The 18,373-nt window shown below is 39.4% G+C and overlaps 1 protein-coding gene across 11 annotated transcripts in view; it reads left to right on the top strand.

Annotated features, from left to right (window-relative positions):
- Positions 1 to 18,373, top strand: part of CADPS (calcium dependent secretion activator) — a 560,269-nt gene that overhangs the window by 379,544 nt on the left and 162,352 nt on the right. For 4 of the 11 annotated variants that reach the window (XM_056524516.1, XM_056524510.1, XM_056524511.1 and 1 more), the window contains exons 14-18: positions 1,621 to 1,722; positions 1,834 to 1,897; positions 2,186 to 2,309; positions 3,992 to 4,060; positions 4,835 to 4,852. In XM_056524516.1, the coding sequence (XP_056380491.1) occupies positions 1,621 to 1,722; positions 1,834 to 1,897; positions 2,186 to 2,309; positions 3,992 to 4,060; positions 4,835 to 4,852 (377 nt within the window). The remainder of the gene's footprint in view (positions 1 to 1,620; positions 1,723 to 1,833; positions 1,898 to 2,185; positions 2,310 to 3,991; positions 4,061 to 4,834; positions 4,853 to 18,373) is intronic. The other 7 variants (XM_056524520.1, XM_056524514.1, XM_056524518.1 and 4 more) reach the window with 3 other exon arrangements.

The following is an 18,373-nucleotide window of genomic DNA, read 5'->3' as shown; positions in this document are numbered from 1 at the left end:
CCCTCAATGCAAGCCTATGGGAGGGGGCGTGACAGCCGTCACGCCACCTCCCATAGGCTTGCATTGAGGGGTCGGAGCGTGACTTCACACTGGGACGGAGCCGTGATGTCACGATACTCCGGCCCCGTGATCGTGATTCATTAGACCCGGAGCAATGATAGCGCGGTGCTGCATAAAAGATTGCGGGGATCCCCCGTGACCAGGCATCTTATCCCCGATCCTTTGCATATGTCTTAGGGCCGGAGATGCCCATTAATGGAGAAATAATATTTTACAAATGAAATGAGTTAAACTAGTAAAAAAAAAAAGTATACACGATCTGCCCCAAGTACATTTGTTTTATAAGGGGCATGCTATATTAGTGTATGTGATCATTCATGATATGATATTGCATTCTATTTTATTCACCATAAACATTTTTACTGGTATATTTGTTTCTGGGAACACTTTCCGGTGAGTTTTGTTGACTCAAAAGTTAGGTCTGGGTAGGGTTTAAAGATGCAAGATGTTTGGTGTGAAGAAGCCCGTCTAAGAGGTCAGTCAAACATTACAGTACAGATTGCAATTTTTGGAATTTAGGGTCTTTTGATTTGTGTAATAAAGAGAAGTAAAGCTAACCAATTAACCCCTGACAGGAGGTTCATTAAAGGTTTGTAATCCTTTGCCAAGTCTTTTGTGCAACTAAACTAGTCTAGTGCTGAGGATTTGCAAAGCTTAGGCTGTTCACTGGAGGAGGCCCGGACTTAAAACATTTGTTCGTTTTTCAGACGACTTATATTACCAGAAACAGACTGTGCTGATACAGAACTACGTAGGTAATGGCTGAATCGGTATACTTTGCTCTGCAACAATAGAGAGTAATAACGATGGCTGTCTGGGCTCCTGGTTTCTTTAGTGAATGGATTAGTCTTGTCTCTTGCCCCATTCATATGGATTATGCTGTGGTGTAAATATTCAAGGGCTATCCATATTATGTAGCCTCCTGGGGATAAAGGCAAGAGGAAGTGTATACTTGTAGTTTGTGTCACCTTATATGCCTTTTGTTCAGGAGCTCACAGTTTCTTTCACTAACGTAATGCTGGCTTCCAGGGATTAATGAGTAAACATTGAATAAAACATCATTTTGAGAGATCCAGTAATTGCTTTGGCTCCTATATTATGAATTCCTTAACACATTTTACTGTTGAATTGCAAAGATATAGTAAAGGCGCATTGATTGTTGTCAATGTTCTTTGGTTGTGGTTATGTCTAGAAAACAAAGTGTATTTATTGTTTAATAAATTAATTAACTTAAAAAAAACACAAGTATTTTTTGTTATGCTCTCCATCCAGGTAGATACATTTTAAACATTTAAAAAGAAAGAAAGAAAGAAAATAGAAAGAGAGATATTTTTTTTTATTTGGATAAATCATAAATATATATATATATATATATATATATATACATATATATATATATATATATATATATATATATACCGTCATAAATTTTCCCATTCATTGTATTTTTTTTTTTTAAACTGTAGTGTGTCTTATCAGCTTCCTATGTATGTTCTGCTTTGCTTCTTCTGTCAGGAGTTGAATCCACGAAGTCACTCATTTCTTCCTCTTGTCCCCCAGGCCTGATGGCATAGGAACGGTTACAGTGGAAGAAAAAGAACGATTTGAAGAGATCAAAGAACGCCTTCGCTTGCTTCTGGAAAATCAGATCACACATTTTAGGTAAAGCTTCTAGACGCATAGATAGATAGCTTTTCGATAAATTGCATCAGTACAGCTCTACAGAGATAAGGAATGTACAGCGCAAAACTATATATATTCAAATATTTCTAGGTATTGTTTTCCATTTGGCCGACCGGAGGGCGCATTAAAAGCAACTCTGTCGTTACTGGAAAGGGTAAGTTATGTCCTATTGATCTAAATGTGGTTCTTTATAGATTTTTTTATTCATAGAATTTGCTGAATTTATTACAAAAATTCAATGTATAACTTCAGGAAAATTGTATGTGCTACTGGTTACATGAAGCACGTATTTAAACTAAACTCAAATATGGTGAACCACTGTATTTTTAAATGTTTTCTTATTTTAATCCTGATCCCAAAAAAAAATGCTAATAAGTTTCTAGGAACATCCTTTTTTTTTTTTTACTTCCTTTTTTATTTTTACTGATTTCCTGTTATTAAGGTTTTAATGAAAGATATAGTTACTCCTGTTCCTCAAGAAGATGTCAAAAATGTCATCCGGAAATGTTTGGAACAAGCTGCTTTAGTCAACTACACTAGATTATCGGAATATGCCAAAATTGAAGGTAAGAGATGGTTTGCAAGACCATTTTTTTTTGTGACCTTTTTAAAAATGTCTTTTCATTTGTCAAAAATGCACAAAAGGGTACTTGGTTTATGACGTATGCTACACTGAAGAATGTTTTGCTTTTACTACATGGTTATGTTGTTGAGGTGTACCCTGAGTCATTTTAACATTGTCCTTGGCATTGGACAGACTGGCATGACATAGCATGTACTCTCTTGTGATTTTCAGATGCTTTGAACAAATTTAGCTGGCTTAGTTAATGTTGATGATGAAATTATTAGAGGCATTTATAAGGTTTTGTGCAAAATATTCATTGGTGTTAATAATTTGGTTACGTTTTGCATAGTCTTGTGCAGATGACTTGTTTTTGGTAATGTGTTGATTTATTTATTTTGTCACGTTGAAGGGTGTTCTTTGTTCATGTTCTTATACAGTAGGTCAAGTAGGCTTTGACTTGACCCAACTTATGATGCAGAAGGAGAAGGTATTAAACTTCACCCAGTAAGAAACACTTGAAAGGATTATTGGATACATGTTGTCTTGGAGATGACTGTTAGAAATATAAGTATGTTTTTGTGGCATTTGGTCGATTAATCGAGGGTCTTTTGGTTTGGCTATTGAGTAAATAAGAGAAGGTAGTGACTGGTTATAGGAGGAGCTTGCCTGTCTCAAAAAGATGTTCCTCTGTATGAAGTTTTTGCGAAGATCTGTCATCTCAAAGCTGTTTTACCTATAGCTACGTTTTAACTCGCTGGTAAGATCTGCTCTCTTCTTTCAGATAAGTCATTGCAAAACAATCTGTAAGGTCTGTAAGTAAAAATGCATTCATTTCCAAAGTAGAGCACATATAGCGCGTACTCTCCTTTTGTGCCGTAATTTTTGGTTGTGTGAATACTCCGCCCCTTATTTTCTTTGCACTGTGACTTTTAGGTCTGGGAATACTTTGAAGCAACAAACCTTTTTTTCTTTTCCAGCTCTCTGTTTAGAGAAGTTCCTCATCCCACACTACCTGCTCTCCGCTTCTTTCCCCTCTTACTTGTTATTGGCACAGCCATTTTCCCCTCTGCCTTTCAGGAAATGGCTGCTGTGCCAATGCCAGAGCATGCTGGGATTGTTAACTCTTAACAACCCAACATCCACCAGTTGCATGAATCTGGTTTTCACTCATAGGCATAGTACGGTCCCTTGGTTAGATACATGAACTGCTACCATCTAGTGCACTTTTCTGCTCCATGTCTCACCACCAACAGAGCCATTTATGAATTGACTTTAGAAAAAGATGCTAAATTCAGGTGATAGTAGGAGCATTTTTGCGAGTCTATGCTTATGAGGAAAACCTTTACGTGCCTTGGATACTTAAGGCTTGAATGCTTAGTATCTTAAGTCAAATTGTTTTCTTTCCTTTTATGTTTGGATCATTAGAGTCTTGCAAAAAGATACAACTCACTCCCCAACCAAAAAAAAGTAGATTACAATACTTTTTCAACATCACGGTCAAAAGCCGTGGCTCATGGGCATGCTGAATGGTTAATCCAGCAAAATTCGAACACCCTCTTCTGTGTGTCCCGATATACTCTACAATCTTTTATCCTTTTAACCTAATGTAACATTTTCCTCTAACCTTTGACCTCTTTACCTCTCTGACCTAAGCCTCTTGCATGCCCAAATCCTCTTTTATAGGGAAAAAGAGAGAAATGTATGAACACCCTGTCTTCTGCTTGGCCTCCCAAGTGATGGATTTAACCATTCGTGAGTACTTACCTCCACATCCTCTCCATGCTGTCTCCACTCTGTTGCCATTATCTCAAGATACTTCAGATCCAAACCAATTCACTTTCCTTGCTTCAAGTCTTTATGAGCATTATCCCTGTCTGTTGCTTCTGTCTGTGAAACCCAGTGTGAAAGTCCAGTCACTTTTTATCAGCCTAAAAGAGGTGAAAACAACAAGTCATTTGTCTGTTATAAACCTGGCACCTGTCTGTAAGTTTATGTCTGTGACCTGAATGCATTTTTACTTTTGCTTCTGTGTACCGCCAGTTGGTGAATTGCTTACCACTAGCTGCCAAACGTAGGGCGCCTCAACAGTGGAGATTATGACAGCGATAGAGACCTTGTTTAGTCAACAATACCTTAAGGAGAGATGAACATATATAGTAGTTTCCTTTGATTTCTGACTGTACTAACCCAAACATGTATGCTTGGTTTTCTCATGTTGCCAATTTTGCAGCAATTGTGACTAGCACATACGACTGACCCCTTATTCCAATCTATTGTCTATCTGAACGTCTTATATCAAAGTTACTGATTTCTTTCATCTTTCTCCTTCCCGCCTGGTGCTGCCTCCTTTCCTTGTCTCAATGATGGGTTTTGATGTTAATCTTTATGAGTGAATGTTATTTTTTTTTTTTTTTCTGGGCAGTCAAATGGCATTAATGAATGGGATGATAGATTGGTCCATTTGCTCATTAATCGTGCATATTGTGTTCTTTCTCTTCTTTCCTCCTTGCTTTCTCTTACAAATAGAGAATCAAAAGGATGCAGGTGAACAACTGTATATGCATTATAAAGTTATAGGAGTCTAACATTTTCTGTTCTTTTTTTTTTCTTCATAGCTCCTTAAGTCATGTGCTCTTCCAGTCGGTAATGGAAACACATTGTCACTTAAGGAGTTAATTTGTGCTGTCTAAAAACAAAAAAAATTTACAAAAACAAAAAGCAAAAACATCCAATGCAAATCATCATTTTAAGAGCAGAACTATTCTATTGGTACCAAATTACCCTATATAGACTGTGTTCATATACAAATGGAACCGAATACAGCTATTTTCCCATCCCCTTCTCATATTTGTGTTGAAGCCTTTTTTTTTTACAATGTTTGTGTTTTCTGTACATGTGTACTAACAGCACAGTCAGAAAAAAAACGATTGTCTTTTCCGTCTTTTATGTTTGTAAAATAATTATGTAACGCTACATGGCTCAGACGATTACGTGGTTTCTCAAGATCTGCTCTTTGCAACACAAACCACCCAAGGATCCTTCCCAGTTGAAGATTTGCATTTTTGTTCTAAATATTAATTTTTTATTTTTACTTATGCTAAAAAGCCACCCAAGTGTACAATTGGAATATTCACACTATTCTTATTATGTTGGCATTTTGCATTATACATATTTTCTATGAGGCAGGATACTTTCTTATACTTAACTCATTGCATGAATTTTTAGATGTACTAACAAAAAAGGGATATTAATAGAAGGGAATTAAAGATTTAAGATAAAGAAAAAAAGCCTGGACTGCCCCTATGCAACATATGAGTATATCTAAGCTGAATTTGGAACAACGCTTAACTAACTCATCTGTATGACAATAGAATAGGAAATCCAAGGCAACAGAGGTACAATAAAACCACTTATTTTATTCCAAATACTTGGAAAAACAGCAAAACTATGGCAATATTTTCAAGCCGAGACAAAAGCCAGTCATGGGCGAAATGTTGCTGTTTTTTGAATAAAGGAGGTGGTTTTATTGGACCTCTGATGCTTTGGATTTCCTATTTGATTATATGGGGGAAGAAAGACTCTTTTTTTCTTATTCAGCTAAACTCTTTGCCATAAGCTATGTCTGGTATTAGCCCCTTACATGTAAATGTCTTTAATGTCCATGAGCAAGAGTGGCAATTTTTCTGGAGAAAAAGAAAATCTTTTTTTTTTTTTTTCAATTACCGGTACATCTTAATATTGTAAGTTAGTGGTCTCCAAACTGTGGCCAGTGTGGCCACAGTTCTAAGACATGGGCCACGTTAGTATGTTAAGCATGTGGTGTCGCAATACTCTTTAATTTTCTCTTTAGCGTAAAGGGGCTATCAATAGAAGAAGGTTTAACTAGCTGATTGGTGGGAGTCTGACCACCAATCATGGTAAATGAATGTCAGGTGATGGTCAGCCACTGTTCTGTTTCAAGCATAGCCAAGTTCAGAGCTCAGCAATGGTAGGAATTTTCATACAGAATGAGCAGAGTAGTGGTTAAGTTGTTGCTCCTGTTCCTTGGGGAACAATTGACCTTAGGTCTATTGATCCAAGAAGATTTTATCAGTCGGACCCCACTGATCAGCTAGTCATTCCCCAAAAAAATAAAAAATAAAATATATATATATATATATATATATATATATATATATAATAAATTACCTAAACATGTAAGGAAATGGTTTCTAGTGCTGATGGTTTAAAGTTCTATGAGCTTGGTGTCTAGTAGCACAGTATAATATATTATATCAGAATTCTAGTGGTTACTTAAAGCATTATTTCAGCTTAAAAGAGCAAATAATATGCTGCTGAGGCAAGAGGAAATTAGATAAAGAAACATACTTACCCAACCTTAGTTCCCCACAGCTACCGTTCGCCTCTCTCTTATTCCTTCATCTTCTTCCTTCTACCTGCTTCTGACAGACAAATGCTTAGTGCAGGACCTGCTGGCTGACCAATCACTGGCCACAGTGGTGTTGCGCCAATGAATAGCTAAGTGTACAATTCCTGGTCTGAGCGGTGTTTTGTCCAGGCCAGTAATTGGCTAATTGGGCAAGTCCTGCTTTATGTGGTGTCTTGCCTGGGCCAGTGAAAGGTTGAGTGAGCTGGTCCTGCTCCAGGCATTCATTTTAAAATCAGGAAGAAGACACAAGATTGGGGGATCAGATGGAGGCAAACCAAAGCTCTGGGGGACTAGTGGGGATTGGGTTAGGTAAGTATTTTTATTTATTTTTTTCAAATTTTCCCCCTGCCCCAGAATTGAAATACCCCTTAAATGTTCAGGTTCCAGTCACAATCTGATGTCATTTAGCTTCTTTTTTCACTGTCCTCTGACAAATAAATGGGATAAGAGAAGGGGAAGATGCTGTTCTCATTGGAGAGTATAATTGTTTCCTGTGAATAGGCATAACACAGAGAGAATAAACATGGCATCCTTGTACAAAGATAGTGCACATAGTGATATAATGGCACAGATGTTTTAAACACTGCAACTGCCTTTTTTGAAATGTGATTAGTCTTTTTCAAGTCATCAGGTCCAGAGGCAATGGTAGCCCCTGCAACCCACATAGTTACACATCCAGAAGTTGATCTTGTTGAAGGTGAAATCGGATTGTCATGGCTTTACTGCTGCCAAACATCTTCTCCTCTGCTCCGCTCTATAAACAGAGCCAGTCCAGCTTTGATCTGAAGGCATTGTTTCCCAAACAGGGAGCCTTCAGCGGTTACACGGCTACAACTCCCAGCATGCTAGGACAGCCTTTGACTGTCCATGCATGCTAGGAGCTGTAGTTTTTCACCAGCTGGAGGCTCCCTGTTTGATAAACACTAAGCTAGATGCTTTTACATGGGGTTGTCATAAACTAATCTTTCTAAGTTTGCTTAGATCTTCAGTTCAGAGTCAAAGGCAAAGCATGGCTACTTTTTAAGTAAACATTTGACTCAAGCTTTTGTAGGGCAAATTCAAGGTAAATGGGGCTATAGCACATTTATGAGAATTTAAATGGGCACTTTCAGATACAAAAACCTTTTTTGCATGACAAAGTCCAGTAAGTCAGGGTCCAGTAGCACAGAGGAATACTATCAGACAGGAGAGAGCACAGAGGAATACTATCAGACAGGACAATATCAGAGAGATAAAAAATGGAAAAAGCAGGGGCGCTCCCTTGTAGTGTATATCAACTTGGTGTGAACCCTCCACCACACCTAAGTGATATATTCACCTGTGGGGTGATGTCACTATGAGCCGCGACTCTTGGAAGTCGCAGTTCACAGATCTCGGTAGGCGTGTATACGGGGTGAGTATGGTTTGGGCTGCTGCACTTGGACTTGTTCTGGACTTCATAAGGTGACCAGCAGAGAAATATCTTAAACAAGAGCAAAGGACGGTCTTGGAGGCGCTGCTCAAAGGGTGGTCACAGATATAAGGACGCAAGCCAGCACAGGACAAGCAGCGATACTCCCTGGCGATGAGTGTATGCATCGCCACTCACCAGCACTGTATATTTGGACCTGAAGAAGGCACTTGTGCCAAAATGTGTCGTCCGCTTTGCCACAAGTAAAATAATATTGTCCTGTGCTGGCTTGTGTCCTCATATCTGTGACCACCCTTTGAGCAGTGCCTCCAAGACCGTCCTTTGCTCTTGTTTCTTATACTATCAGACAAGAGAGAGAGCACAGAGGAGTGCTATCAGACAGGAGAGAGCAAAGAGGAATACAATCAGACAAGAGAGAGCACAGAGGTGTACTATCAGACAGGAGAGAGCACAGGGGAGCACTATCAGACAGGAGAGAGCACAGAGGAGTGCTATCAGACAGGAGAGAACACAGAGGAGTACTATCAGACAGGAGAGAGCACAGAGTAGTACTATCAGACAGGAAAGAGCACAGAGGAGTACTATCAGACAGGAGAGAGCACAGAGGTGTACTATCAGGCAGGAGAGATCACAGGAGCACTATCAGACAGGAGAGAGCACAGAGGAGTGCTATCTGACAGGAAAGAGCACAGAGTAGTACTATCAGACAGGAAAGAGCACAGAGGAGTGCTATCAGACAGGAGAGAGCACAGATGAGTGCTATCAGACAGGAGAGAGCACAGAGGAGTACTATCAGACAGGAGAGAGCACAGAGGAGTACTATCAGACAGGAGAGAGCACAGAGTAGTTCTATCAGACAGGAGAGAGCACAGAGGAGTGCTATCAGACAGGAGGGACCACAGAGGAGTGCTATCAGACAGGAAAGAGTACAGAGGAGTGCTATCAGATAGGAGAGAGCACAGATGAGTGCTATCAGACAGGAGAGAGCACAGATGAGTGCTATCAGACAGGAGAGAGCACAGGGGAGTACTGTCAGACAGAAGAGAGCACAGAGGAGTACTATCAGACACAGAAGAGAGGACAGAGATGTGCTAGCCCACCCTCACTTACTGGACTTTGTCCATGCCTGTCCTTCAGCTTGAACAAGACCATGATTTTATAAGCTATGATTTCTATAAAAAAAAAAACTATTTTGTTATGAAGTATATTAGAAAGGTTAATGTTTTGCCAAGATGTACAACATATAAAAAATTTTCACATCTGACAGTGGCCATTTAAAGATTTTATCCAAAGTAATGGTTTAGTATATTGGATAATTTCAAGAGTTTAAAAAAGTCCCAGACTATATCGTACACAGTTCTTAGTTCTTTTTAAAGGAAAACTGTTACCAAGTTCACCCACACTAAACCCAATACACTGGGTCATAGTGTGGAAGAACAGGAGTCCATACATGGGTCACTTACTTTTTTATGTTTTCTTGTCGCGAGTTGTCGTCCACTAAAGTTCTGCTGTTTGCCCTTCACTTGCGCTCTGAAGGTGGGTCCCCCGCCAGTAGCCTTGCTGTGGGTCTCGAGGAAGGGGCCTTAGCCCACCCCCCTTGTTCGCATATTAATTTCCCCCCTCACTACACCCGAAAATCAGGAATAGCGAGACTTCAGAAAGAGGTACTTCAGGGTGCAGCGAGGGACCGGCTCATGCGCAGTTACACTGCACAAAGCACTCTCCCGATGCGCTGTGCTCAGGGGGAGGCTAAGGCCTTTTCCTCCGGTACCCAAAGCAAGGCTGCTGGTGGGGGACCCGACTTTAGAGCACAAGTGAATGGCAAACAGCGGAACTTTAGCAAACAATAACTCGTTGACGAGTGGGTTTAGTGTGGGTGGACTTGGTGACAGTTTCCGTTAACCAAAAATTTTATCAGATCCCAGAACAAAGAAGGAAGAACATTCTCAAACCTTTCCTTCAAGGAAAACATCCAATGTGCTGTATGTCGAGATTTTTTGGTTTAGAAGAATGGATTTTACAAACAGAGGAATCTTGTTTTGATGTACTCATATAGGAAAAGCTGACATTGAGAGGTTAAAGCGTTCCTGTCAGAAGAAAAACACAAGAGTATAAATAAGCTCATATATAGGGATAATCATCATGATTCATGATTCCATGCATACCTTTTCTATCGTTATAGTCCTCTCCATTGCTGAGATATAGGCTTTTTGTATGCTCAATAGTGTTGAGAGACATAGGCCATATTCGAATTTGTGATATTTCTCGAATATATGGACAAATATTCGCGGCCTTTTTTTTACTATGCGCGAAAATTCAATTCAGTGTGTGCAAAAATTTGAGCTGTCATGCCCCCTACCATAGGCTTGCATTGAGGGGGCGGAGCGTGACATCACGAGGGGGGCGGGGCCGTGACATCACAATGCTCCAACCCCCTTGATCGCCAGTAATCTGACCCGGAGCGAACATGTTCCAGGGACTGATTATAACGAGGTGCTGTGTGCAAGATCACGGGGGTCCCCAGCGGCGGGACCCCCGTGATCAGGCATCTTATCCCCTATCCTTTGGATAGGGGATAAGATGTCTTAGCGTCAGAGTACCCCTTTAAGGTCAAAATGGGCTTGGTCCTTATGGGGTTCAACAAAAAAAACTCTCAGACCAGATAATCGATATAAAGAGAATCTAGTACAAAATAGGGTCTTAATAGAGCTCACCTCCAATGTAGTATGGGTACATGATGGTACAATAGATTAGCTTAGCTGCAAAGCATTGATGGTAAGCTCTGGCACATCTATTGAAGAGTTATATTTTTGTGTATGTAATACATCAAGCATGTTTGCAACAAACTGTGTTAATCTAGATTTCCAGAAGGACAGGTGTTAGCTGTTTAATATAGAGAGTCGCTGATGTTAGAAAACACAAGGACATGGTGTTTGTGGATTCAGCAGAGGCTTCACTGACAGTCTTTGGTTTTAATCCTTAATTTATTTATCAGTAAAACATCCGCTTTGGTTTGCAGCAGCCAGAGGACCTTCTGTATTTAGTTATAGATCTCAAGATAGGAATACATTTATTGTAAATGGGGCATACACAAATATTCAGCTAGTTGATGATCCAGTACAATTATAATTATACTGTGTCTTGTAAAGAGCTGTAAAGATCTTGTAAAGACACTTTTGTGTCCGTCACATGACCAGGATGGATTTTTATCTCTAGAAAGTAAACGTTTCCGATGTAAAAGTAAAAGTTTCCAATGAATGACAGTCAGCAGAGATCCTGAAAAACATAAGAATTTGTTACTGAAGGTTTGAATTGTATAACTTCTTATTATACAAGGAATAGAACTTTTTTCAGTAAAGCATAATACCCCATAATAATTTCAAAACAACCATAACTCCTTTAAGGATCTGATGGTGTGTTCCACAGATGGTTGGTATTTAGGCGAGTGTAACAGGCTGAACGTTAGCGGTATGTTCTCTTTTCGACCTTTGTGGCATATCCACAAGATATGCCATAAACAGGGATGTAACTAGAAAAATATGGGCACATAGTAATTTATTGCAAAGGCCCCCTATGTTATATTAATGAGATGCAGTCACAGAATACAGAATTATTACATGCCGTGATGCCCTGATTGTAGACATTCCTTTTTCTTCTTCATCTCGGTCAGACCAGCATGATGGCATCTCTCACGGACTGCAGCGTATACCAAGACATCTGTGTCTCTCACATAGACTCTGCTCATGGACCCTATTTCTCACATAGACTATTGCTTGTGGTCGCTTTCTTAGATGGCATCTCAGCTTCCCCCTAAGGCTAGAATTACATATATCAGGTGTCCTGCTCCGGTAAAACTCACTGCAACTGATACCACAACTGATGCCAGAAGTGCATCAATTGTGTAGCATCCGGCATCCAGTTTTCTTAATGCCGGACAGGGAAATGCAGCAAGATGCATTCCCCTATCCGGTTCTTGTCCGGTGAGTCCAATCATCCGGCGTCCAAACTGAGATGCCAGATAATTGTGCACTGTCCCAAATGAATGGGATCATTTCTGCTATCAGATGTCCGGTGGCATTTCCCTCTGCTGTGCACCGGAGGCTCCAATGAAGATGGGAAACCAGCCTTACAGACAGACATGATTCATGGTGGTCTACACTAGTGAAACATCCTCTAGCTGTTTGAGGGGTACAAATGTGGAAGTAACCATATGCTCCTTCAGTATTTAGCAAGACTGTACTTTTGCCTTTAGACGAATAAAAGGTGAAATCAGATACATTCTTTCTTACTTTTGTTGTGTACCTGACCAGTGATGAGGTCCAGCATGACCATGCTCTCAATGGTGGGGCCCCAGTGTAAGAAGGTTGAGAAGCCCTGATCAAGAATAAGTAATCACTGGTATGTATCTATGAGTATCAGATACATACAGGTAAAAGCTCACATGTAGACCTTAATTTATCCTACAATGCAATGGACAATGTCACATGACCTAAGGAGACTTGGCCCATGCTACACCTTCATTTACCGATGCATGGACAGCCCTAGAGATAATATTTATGCTTGTCAACATGAGCATATAGCCCTCAGACTGACAGAGTTGGTGCTTGTTTTGTGTGTTCGCTCTGAAAAGAATACTATTTTCATCTCTAAATCATTTTGCTTTGCTGATATTACAAACTGTATGACAGATGGGTCACACTCTGATCGCTGCGTTCTAACATTTGGGAGAGCAGAGAACATATTTGGTGAAGCTGGCATGATTCGATGCTGTTTGATTCAAGCCACAATATGAGAACCACTAGTATTTCACGTTGAAAATAATTAAAGAAGCAGGAAACAATTAGAAAGCACACATTTTGAATAGTGACAGATGTTCGACATGTTTAAATTAGACAAAGGGGATATAAGACAAATTCATGGGTCACATTAACAACTGCTGCAGTCTTAGCTTGTAATTTGGAGTGCAATATGGAAAGTCTTAAAAATAAAAGTGGAGCAGTGTGAAAAACAATATTTATGCCACGTGCTTGGTAAAACGTTCACTGTACAATTCAGCATTGGGTGATATCAAGTTATGGACTGTGCCGTTCAGCCAGCAAACACACTATTTTCAAAATATAAAAAGAGATAGATAGATAGCAAAGCAAGGTAGCAGCACTTCATAGGTTAAATGGTGGGTGCAAGCAGTTACCTAACCTGTGTCCCAGGTCCAACTTAAAGAGTCAAGCAAGAATAGCAGCACTCCAAAGTAATGGTGGCTAATGCACTGGTTTATACATCTAATGTTATGCAAAGTTCCAGCAACCTCACAGTAGCTTGAAATGCTATGTGAGGTTGCAGAAACGTCGCACAACAATTGATAAAAAAAAAACTACTGCTTTAGCCACAATTAAAGGGGTTATTCCAGGCAAAAAATTTATATATATATATATATATATATATATATATATATATATATATATATATATATCAACTGGCTCCGGAAAGTTAAACAGATTTGTAAATTACTTCTATTAAAAAATCTTAATCCTTCCAATAGTTATTAGCTTCTGAAGTTTTCTGTCTAACTGCTCAATGATGATGTCACGTCCCGGGAGCTGTGCATGATGGGAGAATATCCCCATAGGAACTGCACAGCTCCCGGGACGTGAGTCATCAGAGAGCAGTTAGACAGAAAACAACAAATCAACTTCAGAAGCTAATAACTATTGGAAGGATTAAGATTTTTTAATAGAAGTAATTTACAAATCTGTTTAACTTTCCGGAGCCAGTTGATATATAAAAAAAAGTTTTGGCCTGGAACACCCCTTTAATTTGGAGTGCTATGATTTCTGCTTAGACAGACAGATAAATAGATATAAAAGAACTAGAATAGCAACACAGTACTGGGATGTCAGTATATCAATAAGACACAAATTATGTCTAAAAAAATATTTTTACCCCCAGTACAAGGGGCTTCATATATGACCTCCACAAGTTAATAACCAAAAAACAAAGAGAACGGAGTCATTTAAATAAGGTTAAAACATGGTCACTTTTATTAGTTACATTAAAAACATAGGAGATGGGGAAGGCAAAACAACTGGGGGAGACTAGACAAAAAGGGGCGACACTACCTGCTCATGTGCATAGAAGATACAAATCAATAAAAGTGCATGGTGCATTCATTAAAGTGCATACATCTACGGGTCAAAGAGGGACCTCTATAAAGTGTAAATATGCTTGAAAGTGCAGACATGCATACCACTCACAAGGAGCAAGATGAAAAATATCAGCAGCAGAGCAGGAGCGACGCCACCCCTACCATCGTTTCGGCGAACCTTCGTCCTGGGGGTGGCGTCCTCTAAAGTCAGTGCATTATTTATACATAGACAGAGCCAATGAAAAAACCTTTCCATTACCTTCTGTACCTGTGGAATAAGCAAGCTGCTCCTCCTATATCGGCGCATAGCGCTCGTGTCCCGGAATGCCGTGACACTTCCAGATGCCGCGTCAGACGCCGGAATCACATGATACATCACGTGACCGTCCATAGACGCGAAACCCAGAAGGACTCAGCACCGGCAGTCGGCGCACACGCGCACAGAAGGAAACAGCAGACTTAGTCTGAAAGTGCTACATTAACCCCTATGAAAAGCAACCTTATACAATTATATTAATTCATAAGGGGACACACCAAGAGCTGATATCAATTCATAAAGATTCATATACTAATATATTAGATTAGGAAACAGTAAATAATTAGAAATAAATAAATAGTAAAATATGAATTATAACAAAAATTATAAATGTAACAGGACGAACGAAAATAATAATAAATATACAGTATTGGATGTAGAAATAAATGATAAATAATGCATAAAATTGGGTGACTTGCAAAAGGTAATAAATGGTGAATAAACAATATTTTTTATCCACCATTTATTACCTTTTGCAAGTCACCCAATTTTATGCATTATTTATCAATTATTTCTACATCCAATACTGTATATTTATTATTATTTTCATTCATCCTGTTACATTTATAATTTTTGTTATAATTAATATTTTACTATTTATTTATTTCTAATTATTTACTGTTTCCTAATCTAATATATTAGTATATGAATCTTTATGAATTGATATCAGCTCTTGGTGTGTCCCCTTATGAATTTATATAATTGTATAAGGTTGCTTTTCATAGGGGTTAATGTAGCACTTTCAGACTAAGTCTACTGTTTCCTTCTGTGCGCGTGTGCGCCGACTCCCGGCACCGGGTCCTTCCGGGTTTCGAGTATATGGCCGGTCACGTGATGTATCATGTGATTCCGGCATCTGACGCGGCATCCGGAAGTGTTGCGGCATTCCGGGACTCGAGCGCTACGCGCCAATATAGGAGGAGCAGCTTGCTTATTCCACAGGTGCAAAAGGTAATGGAAAGGTTTTTTCATTGGCTCTGTCTATGTATAAATAATGCACTGACTTTAGAGGACGCCACCCCCAGGACGAAGGTTCGCCGAAACGATGGTAGGGGTGGCGTCGCTCCTGCTCTGCTGCTGATATTTTTCATCTTGCTCCTTGTGAGTGGACTTTCAAGCATATTTACACTTTATAGAGGTCCCTCTTTGACCCGTAGATGTATGCACTTTAATGAATGCACCATGCACTTTTATTGATTTGTATCTTCTATGCACATGAGCAGGTAGTGTCGCCCCTTTTTGTCTAGTCTCCCCCAGTTGGTTTGCCTTCCCCATCTCCTATGTTTTTAATGTAACTAATAAAAGTGACCATGTTTTAATCTTATTTAAATGACTCCGTTCTCTTTGGTTTTTAGACAGATAAATAGATAGATAGATAGATAGATATGAGATAGATGATAGATAGCTAGACAGACAGACAGGCAGACAGATAGATAGATAATAGATAGATGGATAAATAGATATGAGATAGATAATGGATAGATGGATACATAGATAGATGGAAGAGAGATTAGATAAACAGATAGACATATATAAAGATAGATAGATAGAAAAAATGCAGGCAGCACACCACAGCTTTTATCAAAAAGGAAAGTGAGTTTATTCCATGATGTGATAGAGACTACGTTTCTCCATCCTCACGCTGGCTTTCTCAAGTGCGGCTGGAGAAACGTAGTCTCTATCACATCATGGAATAAACTCACTTTCCTTTTTGATACAAGCTGTGGTGTGTTGCCTGCATTTTTTCTGTGGATTGAAGAACCAGTGGGCCGAGGTTCAGAACATGCGTGCACCCCTTTTCTCTTTTTGCCATATATTTTTGGATGTGCTGTTTCTATTGCAATTTAGATAGATAGATAGATAGATAATGGATAGATAGATAGATAGATAGATAGATAGATAGGCAGACAGATAGATAGATAGGCATAAAGATAGATAGATCGATAGATAGGCAAACAGACAGATAGATAGATAGACAGACAGACAGATAGATAGATAGATAGATTGATAGAGGCAGACAGATAGATAGATAATAGATAGATGGATAAATACATAGATAGAAGGCAGATTAGATAATTAGATAGACATATATAAAGATATAGATAGATAGATAGATAGATAGATAATGGATAGATAGAAGAGAGATTAGATAAATATATAGACAGATATAAAGATAGATAGATAGGCAGACAGATAGATAGATAGAAGAGAGATTAGATAAATAGACAGACAGATAGATGATAGATAAATATCAACAGCAATGGTGCAGCACTCCAATATGGCAAAAAAGTGAATCTATTCTATCATGTCAAAATACAAATAGCAACGTTTCAGCTCCTTCAGGTAGCCTTTTTCGAGCATAGTGATGTGGTGCGCCACGGGGTGCGATGTGAGGTGTATGGGGCAGATGTTGTAGCCCAGGGACAGATTGTGTTAACCACTAAATGTTCGTGACGCCAGGGCATGGTTATAGCCGAGAACCACCCGAACGGTAGCACTGCTAGTCCTAGTTAGGTAGGGCAAATAAGAGTCCAAGGCCAGATCAAGGTTAACGGTAGCTTCACTGAGGTAAGACAGATGGTACAGTCTTTAAAGCAAGGCCAGGATCCCAGAGAGGTGACCAATAACACAGGGGACCTTGCAGCTTGCTGGGACTTTCAGTGACTTTGACAGACTTTAGGACAGCCACGCTGACTATAATAGACTTGACTTGACTGATGATAGTGACAGCAGACAGAGATGACTTGACTTAATGACTTGTGGCTGTAATTTCGGCTTGAGGCCTCCAGATGTGCTGGACACTGGCTCTGAGATGTCTGGACTAGACTTGACCTCAGCAGAAAATGTGGGCGACGAGAGAGATTGTAGTACCTCCCCCTCATATAGGGGGGCTGAGCAAGGAGCCCATAGGCTATTTGTGGGTCATCTGGTCTACTTGTGCTCTCTGGGTAACAAAACATGACTTAAACATATGACAACCATTATCATGTGACCATGTGACATCATGTGACCATATCAAAGGTCCTTTACATTCAATGTACAACTAATTACATTACGGGGGTACACTGCAGGTGAGCCCTGGTAACGTGCAGAGACTCAAGCTAATAGGACTGTGTGATGCATATCCCATACCGGGACATCACAGTGATACATCAAAACAAGGTTTTTTTTATACCCAGTTATGTGATTAACAATAATTAAGTCATATTACCAAACAAGTATAAAATTGTCACATAAAATCAGGAAAAATACAAATAAAGTGCAAATATACAGTACATACAGTACACTATAAAGTGCATAGCTAGTGTTTATATGTCAATAAAACATATAAGGCTTTAAAACTGTAGCTCCATATCAATTATCAATAATGAATTATAACATCCAGCTGTAAACATCAATCAAAATACAAGAGGTCATTCACCCCCTCTGTTACTCAAGGTGGCGCTGCCTGTTTGTATACAATGTTACTGCACATGTAAACTAAGCCATCACGTGATCTTAAATGGGCTCTTTCATGAAGAAATTTTGCTATTGCATTCCTTATGGTAAATAAATCATCTTTCTAATATACAAGTTTTCTATGTTTTATTTTATTTTTTTAAAAGCTGCCACTAGGTGTCTCCCTACTTGTCCAGAGCACATTTCCCCACATCTCTTACACAGACTTTAGACTCCTATTGACCTGGCAGAAGTCCCAACACAGGAAATGCAGTCTGGAGTGCTGAGGGGGGGGTGTCCAGCCTTATCCAATCATAGTTCCTTTCACA

Source organism: Hyla sarda, chromosome 6 (assembly GCF_029499605.1).
Source record: "Hyla sarda isolate aHylSar1 chromosome 6, aHylSar1.hap1, whole genome shotgun sequence".
In the NCBI taxonomy this organism is placed as follows: domain Eukaryota; kingdom Metazoa; phylum Chordata; class Amphibia; order Anura; family Hylidae; genus Hyla; species Hyla sarda.
Note: the sequence above shows the minus strand (reverse complement) of the source record. Positions and strands in the feature narration are given on the sequence as shown.